At 39.6% G+C, this 11,122-nt stretch overlaps 1 protein-coding gene across 1 annotated transcript; it reads right to left on the reverse strand.

The window, feature by feature from the left end:
- Positions 1-5,899: 5,899 nt before the first annotated feature.
- On the reverse strand, positions 5,900-6,844 carry LOC144245728 (olfactory receptor 9A4). Its single transcript, XM_077781065.1, has one exon. The coding sequence runs from the start codon at positions 6,842-6,844 to the stop codon at positions 5,900-5,902; it is 945 nt and encodes a 314-aa protein (XP_077637191.1).
- Positions 6,845-11,122: the final 4,278 nt, after the last annotated feature.

Raw genomic sequence — 11,122 nt, forward strand, 5'->3', positions numbered from 1 at the left:
AGGGGATGTATGTTTCAAATAAAGCATGGGGATCAGTGCAACATTCAGAATTGAGGACATAAAACACTTTGATGATGTTCCCTGAGTTTCAGAATGATAGAGAAAGTGTTTCACAAGAATTTTGTTTGTGAGGTCATCACAATGTCAATTAAAGTCATCAATAACTTCCAAGTAGCTAAATCCAGTGGTCCATTCTTAAGTGTCACTTTACTTGATCTTCCAGGACCATGTGACATCTTTATCAACTCCTTAAAAAATATCCCCCACTCAGCTGTTGAGACACTATCCTCTCCTGGTCTGTGTCTAGCTGTGTGGCCACTACTCCCCAGTCCCCTTTGTTGATTCCTATCTATTTGTTTGTCTCTAATCATGAAAACTCAGAGCCTCATCATTTGCATTATTTTTTTTCCTTTTGTATCTATAGGCCTCCTTTGGTCACTGAACTATTCTCATAGATTTAAATACCACCTACACTCACTTGACTCACATTTCTATATCCAGTTTGAACTGTCATGAACTCCAGGGCTTTATATTTAACTGCCTTCTCAACATATTCTCTTAGATATTTAAACATAGACATCTCAAGCTTACTTTGTTCATAACTGGGCTCCTGATATTCTCCAGTTAAAAATATTTCCAAAAAATACATGATCATTAACACATTAGTTTTTTCCCATATCACACCCAAACAAATCCTATTGTCTGTAGGAAAATATAGATTAAATATATATATGATAGGGAGAGAGAGGAAAAAATATACATAGTAAGCCCTTCAACAATTTGGGGCTTGGGGCACCAACCCCTCAAATAGTCACATAGTCAAAAATTCACATGTAACTATTCACTCCCCAAAAGCTTAGCTACTAATGACCAGAGCCTTACCAATAACATGAACACTGAATAACAGATATCTAATATGTTACAAGTATTGTATACTGTATTCTCACAATAAACTATGCTAGAGAAAAGAAAATATTAAGAAAATTAAAAGGAACAGAAAATACATTTACAATACATTTATGTATTTTTTTTTTAAATCCATGTATAAAGGGGCTCATGCAGTTCAAACCCATGTTGCCCAAGGATCAACTATATTTAAAAACAGACCTCTCCACTCCTTCACTGCTATCATTCTGACCCAGGTGCTTATCATCTCTAGGTTACATTATTGTAACAGTCTTCGTGGTAAGTTAGACCATTCAAAATATTCACTTTTCACCCATCAAAGCAAAAATTGCCCCCAGACAAAGTTAAACAGACAAAGAAGACTTTATTCAAGGTTATTGCAATAGGAGAGGGAGACCAGAACTCAGACTGAATTCAACTCCACTAAAACAATGAGAGAGTTTTTAAGCACTGAGATGAGCTACCAGAAAAGTACTGAAGTACCTTAATGGGGAGAGATTGATCAACGGGGTGAGCACATTGAGCTACTCCTGAGTCTGTAAAGAGTAGAGAAAAAGAAATTTATGATTGTAAGTGTTCTAAAGTAAATAATCTACGAATAGGGTTGGCAAGGGTCTAGAGTCAGGAAGAAGCCTATCTAAAGTTCAGAGAGACAAGAGAAACATTAAGGCTGTATTGGTCAACCCCTTCCTGCCCTAATTTCCTCAAGTGATGCTCTTCTCCATACATTGACTCTGGATTCTTCCATGTAACTGGCTTTGACCAACAGAATGAGACCAAAACTTCAGTGTTCCAGTTCTCAGCCCAGAACTTAGGAAGCTTTAGTATCCATCTGTGTTTTCTAGTGTTCTGTCACTGTTATAGGAAGAAGTGCTCAGATAAGCCTGCTGGTGCCAGGAAGAAGAGAATACCCTAGTTGCCATATCAGTGTGAACCAGCCTAGATCAGCCACCTGCCATACAAACCTTAGACTCACACACAAACTGACCTGAGATTAGCAGAGCCACCAGCTGAGCCTAGCTTACATAGGCTGAAGCCTTAATGCATAAAAATAAAAGTTTATTGTCGTATGCCACTGGAGTTTTATGCGTGGCTCTTATGAAGCTAGCTGATGTAATCTCCTAAGAGGTCTCCCTCCTTCTCTCTTACAGTCCTTTAATCAACTGTCTACGTAGCAGTCAGAATAATCTTGTTAAAACATTGGACAGATTCTGTCACTCTTTTTCAACAACTGCAATACTTTCCAACTCACTCCTGGAAGGGGCAAGTCTTTTAAAAGCTTACAAGGCTCTATATTATTTAAATCTCGATTACTTCTCTGATTTAATTTGCTCTTACATTCCCCTTTGCTTGCTCCATTCCAGCATCTTTACCTATGTCTGCCCAAGGTTCTCTCCATTTGCTGTTCACTATGCCTGAAATGTATCTAGGTTATGAAACGTATCTAGGTTATGGAAACAGACTATAACAATCAAAGAAAATTACAACATATAAAATTTTCAGGTGTATATAATTTTGTAGTTCTAGGTTGAAATTAAGCATTAATACTGACAGCAAGTTTGGCCTGGTCACTTACTTAGGTGAATCTGACCGTGATTTATCATACACTTTCCCCACTATCTCAAGACCAGCAAGTCCCAGGTAGAAACTGCCCCATTAGCCTAAACTAAAATCAAGATGATAAGGAGCAGAGGAGCAACTGACCTATAGCAGACAAATAATGGGAACAAAAATAAACCTTTGTTGTTGTGGGATACAAGGATTTTGAGACTATTTTTATCATAACATAACCTAGACTATCCTGATTGATAACACGAATAAATAACAAGTATAAAGATACAAAATTAGCATTTCATGACTTAGCAGTGTAGGCTATCTAGCATTGTGGTTAAGAGAATAAACCGGGGCCAGACTGCCTAGGTTTGGATCCTGAGCCTTTGCATAGTAACAACGTGACTTTGGGTAAGTCACTTCTTGTTTCTGTGCCAGAGTTCCTAGGGTAATAATAGTAGTTACCCTAGGGAGTTCTTTTATGGTTTAAATGAGTTCTTTGTTTAGTAGTATGAATTAAGAGTCAGACTTAAGCAGTATTTCTTAGCTTGGGTTCCTCAGGAGGCCACAGACTTATCAGCTGTTCATTGGGGAATACAGCCCATGAGAGCAGACTGAGTGATAAAAGATATGAACCACGGAATGCTGTAAAACTAATGAAAGGATGCTTTATCAAGCTTGCTGCCACTAAGTGCAACTGATTGCATATTTGGAACTACTCATACCTTAGGATATGTATAAACTCTGTTTCATAACTGTCCCTCAGAGGGGAAAAGGGGAAAAATTATCTGCTGGTGTCTACTTTCATTGGTCAAGTTACATCCACAATGGGAGTAACTCCCCACAATTTATGGGCTGTCCATGCATGGACTTGCATGCCAGGTAGGTCCCTTTTTGGTGAAATCAACAGGGAATCCCTACGGGTGGATATGAAAAGCGCTCCTGATATGCATAATATGAAGCATTGGTTGTTAGTATCATTATTATGTTTGCAATATACACATACATCAAGCATTTGTGATCAATTTTGAGAAATAGAGAGAAGTGTTCAGCATATCAGGAAATTATTGCCTGAAAAGTTGGAGACAGGGAGTTTAGGCACTAGGCCTCTCCAGTATTGAACCCCAGTGCTACACTGCTGTGGAGTATGGAGCTCTATCTAGATGGATACTTCTCTCTGGTTCTAATTACCTAGTATACAGATAAGTAAGTACTGTGTGACAGAGCAAGATTCCTTAAATGGAACAGGCTCTGAGAGCGATATTTCTTCCCTATCAGACACACTAACCAAGGCCTTAAGTTCAAGAAAGTATATAGTCACTTCTACATGGCCTCCTTCTCTTGATATTCTTCTTGAGCTCCTAGCTCTTATGTTATGTTACAGAAATATTTTCCAAAATATTTTAACTTAACAGAAGGCTTCACTTACCAAATATGTTCCAGTTAGAGAAATGTATTCATATAAATAAGCAGGTGCTCCTGAATAAGAGAAAAAATAAATACTTGAATAAATAAAAAGGTGAGATTGAATTACCACCTCCCTTAAAACATGTAAATGAAAATGATTATTTTATTTTCATAGGGAATACCTACACCTGGTTACAAAAATAACAGAGAGAATATTAGAAGGCAAACAGTGAAAAGTCTCATTCTTTTCCCATTTTTTCTGCCCATAATCCCACAGGTAACCACTTCTTGATTTCTTACAACATTTTCCACAAGCAAATATGAATGTACATTATTTCTACTTCTTTCTTACACAAAAGTGAATACTACGGTCAATGTGCTTTGCTTTTCTCATTTAACAATACAGCTTGGGGATCATTTCTAATCATTGCAGAAAGAGCTTTCTTCAATTCTTTTTATGGCTGTATAGTATTTCATTGTATGAGTGAAACAATTTATTTAACCAGTCACCTACTGATATCCCATTTGGTTATCTATATTTTGTTATTACAAAAATGTTATAGTGGATAAAATTTGTGCTCATGACAGAAGAAATGGAATCACTGATTGGAACCAAAGTCAGGCTGACTAGGGGAAGAGTGAGTGAGGTTGGTGATGCTGGCAATGAGGCGCAAGGGCTGCCTTGTGGGAGGCTGGATGACAGCACACGAAGCTTGGGTCCATGAGGGGGAAAGGCAACGAGGAATCCAGAAATGAAATTGGGAATTGAAGCCACAGAAAGAGAGCTATGAAGAAGAATCAGGAAAGAAAGTGGGCAAGAGAGGATGAACAACTGAAGGAGATAGGAAGCAGGGGCCAGGTAACATGCATGGACCTTGAAAGGATTGAGGAATGTGAGAGGGATCAGAGGCTGCCTCTTCCTCTGCCCTCTCCACACTTCTCCAGGGCCCAGGGGCCTGGCAGGGCCAGCTCTCCCTTGTCACAACAGCTCCATTGTTTTCCCACATCCTCTGGGCAGCAGATACCATGTTATGGGTGCTTTCAGGTGAGAGATTACCACCTTACCTAGCTCTACCTCCCACACCCTGGGGAAGCTCACCAATTAGAGATGTGTCTGTTTAAAAAAAAAACAACAACCATTCCTCGGATTGGGTTTTTTTGTTTTTTTTTTTATTACAAATAGTTTATTGTCAAGTTGGTTTCCATATAACACCCAGTGCTCATTCCCACAAGTGCCCTCCTCCATGCCCTGGGATTGTCAGGACTTTGGAAAAGGAAACCAAGGGCAGAGGTAATCCTTTCCCCACCTTCATCCCCAACAGCATCAACATCAGCTGGAGCTGATCAGAAATATAGACTCTCTGGCCTTAGTCCAGACTACTGAATTACAATGTGCATTTCAACAAGATCCCCAGGTGATTGAAATGCACATTAAAGTTTGAGAGGCAGTGCCTTAGGTCTTCATATCTATCATTGAAATTAGAAATGTCACATTTATAGAACTGAAAGAACAGTCTTGTTGTGTCTGTTGAGAGAGACAGAGAAAGAGAGAGAGAATATGTTTGAGCCAGGAAAAGAATAGGGAACTTACATAGTCAGAGAACCTAAACCACAGGACATTTTACAAGAAGAGATGAATCAGTAACTTAGAACTTAGTAGTCATTCCATTCTGCAGTTAGGGGATATTTTTCCTAGCTCTTCCTGTTCAGAAATACAAATATCACACATACACATATTACTTTTACATTTAATTTTTAAAAGTTTTATTGTGAAATGTATCATATTCTGAGAATAGTATGTATATCTATATCTAAATCTGTAACTATCCATCTATATACATACACATATATACATGTATAGATATATGTTTAAAACAAAGTGAATTTTTTTAATAACAACCAGCCATGTTAAAAAACCATGGCCATAACTTAAAAGGTTTTGTTGCAAAAGTTTATTTGATGATGGTTATGATGTAGATCAAAGAGGAGTATGTTTTTTCAGAGCATTACAGAATCCATAATAATTAAGACAAGACTAATTCCTGAATATTTGACAGCATTGCTTTGCTCCATCTCGAAGGGCTTCTATGACTTTGTCATTTCGGAGTGTGAAGATGAAAGGGTTGAGGAAGGGAGTAACTACTGAAACCATCAAGGACACCACCCTATTGTAATCGGCTGCTTGAGTTTGGTTGGGTTTCACATAGAGGAACAAGCAACTGCCATACCCAATCACGACACAAGTAAAGTGAGAGGCACACGTAGAGAAGGCTTTCCTCCGGCCAGAGGCTGAGGGGATCTTGAGGATTGTGGAAATGATATATGTGTAGGAGGTGATTGTAGGGATCAAAGAACCAAAAAGAACAAAAACAGCCATTAAAAATAGGATAAACTCTATGAAAAGGGTATTGTTGCAGGATAGTTTGAGCAATTGCCCTCGGTCACAGAAGAAATTGTTCACCACATTCGATTTGCAGAAGGTAAGCTGAAATGTGGCATAAACTGGCCAGATTTGAAAAAGGAACCCAAACACCCATGACACAATGACCACCCAGCTGCAGGTGCGGTTGTTCATAATGATGTTGTACCTCAAAGGGTTACAGACAGCCACGTAACGGTCCACAGCCATGGCTCCCAGTATTGCAAACTCTGTGGTCCCTAAAGCAAGGTACAGGAAGAGCTGGGTGACACATGCAGCCAGAGATATTGTCTGCATCCCAGGAAGCAGCAGCCCCCAAAGCATCACAGGTACAATAGTAGTTGTAACCAAGATCTCCAAGGCAGAGAGATGACCAAGGAAGAAATACATAGGGGACTGCAGGCGTTTATCAACACAGACAATCATGATGATGACCATGTTTCCCATTAATGTCACTGAGTAGAAGAAGAAAAAGATAGCAAAGAGAATATGATGTAGTTCTTGGGAGCCAGGGAAGCCAAGGAGATAAAATTCAGTGGCACTAGAGTGATTCCCCAACATTGAGTTCTGAGCTCTTGTTCCTTGTGAAATCTAAAGAGCAAAAGAGAGAAAACAAGTTTCTAACCTTAGAAAGATTAAAGGCAATTCCAATTTCAGGAAATATATCCTACTCCTAGACTCCACAACATAATGCTACTATTTTTATACAAGGCTGGTGTTGAATGTTTTATGAAGGACATGCATAATACATGAAGGTAACCGTAAATGCCCAAGATGAGCAATAGCTGCCAACATCATACCTGAGGCATGAAACCCACCCAACCCTGGCTCCCAATTCACCAGCCATCTTGCCTCCAACATTCCCTGACCTGTCATCCTACCCATTTCCCTAGCCACAAAGTGCTCATTTATGCCACCAACACTTCCATCTCCAATGCCCAAAAGTGACTTCTCTGCCTCTTATATTCATGTCCTGCAAAATCCTGCTACATTTCAATAGTTAAAAGAATACCAATCCAAACCTTAGCCAATCACACAAAGAGATGATAACTTCTTTTGCTTGTATCCTTGCAATTAGGTTCCACTTGCATTATATTCATTTTAAGTTTCTGCCTCAATTATATTATGAACTTTGCAGTGTTATTAGGAAGTGGGACATTGTCATAAGAGCTATTTTGAGACAAAATATTGAGTCTTTTCCTGACTTCTGGAAGCTGGCTCCCTGGTGTGGATGATCAATTTCTCCCTCCTTATTCTCAGGATGAAAGCCATCCACCATTTCTCATATCTGTGAATGTATATCCCCCAAACAGAAAGACCCTTTCCAGCTTCCTGTTAGTGACCTCTAATAGAGTTTTATTCCTCTGTTCTGTAGATGACAGTGGAGAGGGAGTTGCAGAAGTCTTTATTTGTACTGCACTCTCCACCCTGGGACCAGAAGAAATAAAACAGATGTGATATGGAGGCAAAATCCTCCATATTCCCCAGGTCTCAAATCTCTAGTTCCAGACGGGAGACAAGATCTCCAAATGGGCAGTCTATCCCTCTAACTGAACTGCCATGGTCTCAGTCCTATAGAGCAACTTGGAAAATTCAAGGGGTACATATGCTTATCTATGACCTTCTATTTTTTCTAGAGCCCTAGGGTAAGAAAAATGTTAGAAGACACCAATATAAATCATACTGAGTTCCTCAGGAGGTCTGGACTTTTTCCCTCACCACATGCAGGTCTTCGCTCAAATATCTCCTCTCCACAGTACTTTCCCACACATCCTCTTCAAAAAATAAATACATGCACAATTTCACTCTTTAACCTTGTTAGGCTGTATTTTTCTTCTATTGGCTCTCATCAATAGCTCAAGTAATATTATGTGTTTACTTATTTATTAATTTATCATCCATAAACTCCCACATTAGAATTAAGTACCTTGAAGCAAGTTCTTTATTTTACTTATATTACCATCTGTGACAAGAACAGAGTCTGACAAAGTATCAGTGACAAAGTCACTGACAAGTGACTTTATCAATTAACAGGCTAAAGAACAAATCAATGAATAAACAAAGAGTATCCACCTTTTAACTTTTCCCTCCATTCACTCTCTCTAAAGCATTGCCCAGGCAACATGCAATCTCTCTTCCCAGAGATCCCCAAAAGATGGCAAGCAGATATAAGGAAGAGATTAAAAGATATGAGAGAACAGGGACTTAGGTGATGGCAGAGAGTGTGCCCATCACCAGCACTGGGCACCGTGAAGCTGCTCTTTCATATGGAGAGATGATTTGATGGAGGATCATCTACTCTGCAGCTGCCTCAGTCCACTCTTCAGGCTCTAAGTGTCCTTATTCTACAGGCAGCCAAGCCTAGACCCTCCCATGATAATGTTCTGGTACTCTTTCCTTCACTGAGGCACATACCTGGAAGACAGTCACCTGCAGGGAAGGAACTGGACTGGAAAGTTCTGTTGAACTTCAGGCATCAATGCAGGCTACCCACAACTAGTAAAGAGCCATGCTTGGGAGACAGGGGCAGGTACTGCTGTCTCCACTCATGGTGAAGAACACTGTCCACACCCAAGAGCTCAGGAAAAAGTCCAGAAGTAGTGCTGAGAGGAATCTAGCTATCTCCCTCTCTCTTTCTCTCTGCCTCCTTCTTTCTCTACCTTATCTGTCCCAAAGGAGAGTTATGCACTGGGGAATAATTTGCACAGATTCAAGACACACTAGGGATGAAGTCAAGGAAAAGCCAAAGAAACTTTCACTCTTTCCTCCTGAGGATAATCAAATTTTAGACCCTGGATAAGTTATGTGCATTGGGAAAACTCAAAAACTCCTAGTCAGAAATTTCTCAACTTCCAGGCTGCCTTCCTCCCAGGCCCTTAGTTACCACAACAACCAAGCTGTGAACACTCAGCCCCCTATCTGCTCTCTGCTTCTCCCTGACTCCATTTAGCCCCAAGGAGGCTGAGCTACCCCCAAGCTGATGGAATATAATCTTCTTCTCCTTCATCTCCAAAGTTTCAGGAAGCACATCTTTCCCAGATAATCTCTCCACATTCTCCACTACATACACCCTGTCCATAGTAATGGGAGACTGGTAAGACAAATAGAGAGGACCTGCCTCCTACAGCAATGTCACATTCTGTTAATGCCACAGCCCATTCCAGTCCCTCCAACATGCACCCAACTCTGGATGTTCAGCCATACATTTCCCTTCTAAATCTTCAAATGCTCTCAGGTCACCTTCCTGTGCTGCTGGAATTGAGGGGTCAGACTTGAAGAAACAATATTCAGAATTAACAACAACAAAATAGTGCATAAAAGTGAGGATGGTTGGGGTGTTGAATAAAACAGCAAAATCACATTTAAAATATTTACTTTTACACATTGAAAAACAACTGCCATTTTTCATGAAATTAGCACAGGTAACTAAAACTCAAATGGGGGGCGCCTGGGTGGCTCAGTCGGTTAAGCATCTGACTTCAGCTCAGGTCATAATCTCACCGTTCATGGGTTCAAGCCCCATGTCGGGCTCTGTGCTGACAGCTAGCTCAGAGCCTGGAGCCTGTTTCAGATTCTGCATCTCCCTCTCTCTCTGATCCCCCCCTGCTCATGTTGTCTCTCTCAGAAGTAAAATTAAAAAAACATTTAAAAATTAAAAAAAAAAACTCAAATGGAAGGATATAAGGTAAAGTGTAAATATCCCTCTCCCAATCTTCTTGATTCTCCTGATACATCTCCTAGAGCTAAATATTATTATAAATTATTATTATTATAATTTTCTAGTATAATCATACAGAAATTTTATGTGTGTTTACAAGAATATCTATATATGTATATTCTTTTTAAGTAAATGATATTTAAATAAATATACCTTCCCGCTACCTTTTTCTTGAGGTCTGTGTGTGTGCATGTGTGTGTGTGCATGCTTGTGTGTGTTAAACTTCTCCATATTGTTGATAATATATGGGACTCCTGGGTGCCTTCTTTGGTTGACTGACCAACTCCTGATTCGGCTCAGGTGATGTCCCCAGTGTTGTGGGATTTAGACCCACATTGGGCTCAGAGCTGACCATAGAGCCTCCTTAAAGTTCTCTTTCTCTTTCCCTCTGCCCCATTCCCCTGCTTACATGCATGTTCTCTCTCTCTCTCTCTCTCCCCCCCAAAATAAAATGATATGTCAATCACATTTTAAGTTATTGCTTATCTAATATTCATCTATGAAGTAATGATCATTGTTTAATGATTGCGCTGACAAACATGTCATTTTCTCTGATTTTTCATGTCTATGTTGCTGCTGCACTAAATATTCTAATGTCTGAAAAGTTGTACAAGTATAACTTTTTAATTGCATTAAATTATAAGTTGTTATCAAATCATTTTCAAAAAGTTGCATTAATTTATAATCTATTTGTTTAAACTTTTATCTAAATTCCTGTTAGTTAACATACACAGTAATATTGGTTTCAGGTATACAATATAGTGATTCAACACTTCCATACAACACCTGGTGATCATCACAAGTACCCTCCTTAATCCCCATCAACTATGTCACCCACCCACCCCCACCTCCCCTCTGGTAACCATCAAATTGTTCTCTATAGTTAAGAGTCATGTTTCTTTGTTTGCCTCTCTCTCTCCTTTACTTTCCTTCCCACTTATTTGTTTTGTTTTGTTTTTAAGTTTATCATGTATTTGAGAGACAGGGAGGGAGCGAGCCAGGAAGGGGCATAGAGAGAGGGTGAGAGAGATCCCAAGGAGGCTCCATGCGGTCAGCACAGCATGAATTATGAGATCATGGCCTGAGCTGAAATCAAGAGTTGGACACTTAATTGACTGAGC

The sequence above is a fragment of the Crocuta crocuta genome, unplaced genomic scaffold (assembly GCF_008692635.1).
Source record: "Crocuta crocuta isolate KB4526 unplaced genomic scaffold, BGI_CrCroc_1.0 scaffold228, whole genome shotgun sequence".
NCBI lineage: Eukaryota > Metazoa > Chordata > Mammalia > Carnivora > Hyaenidae > Crocuta > Crocuta crocuta.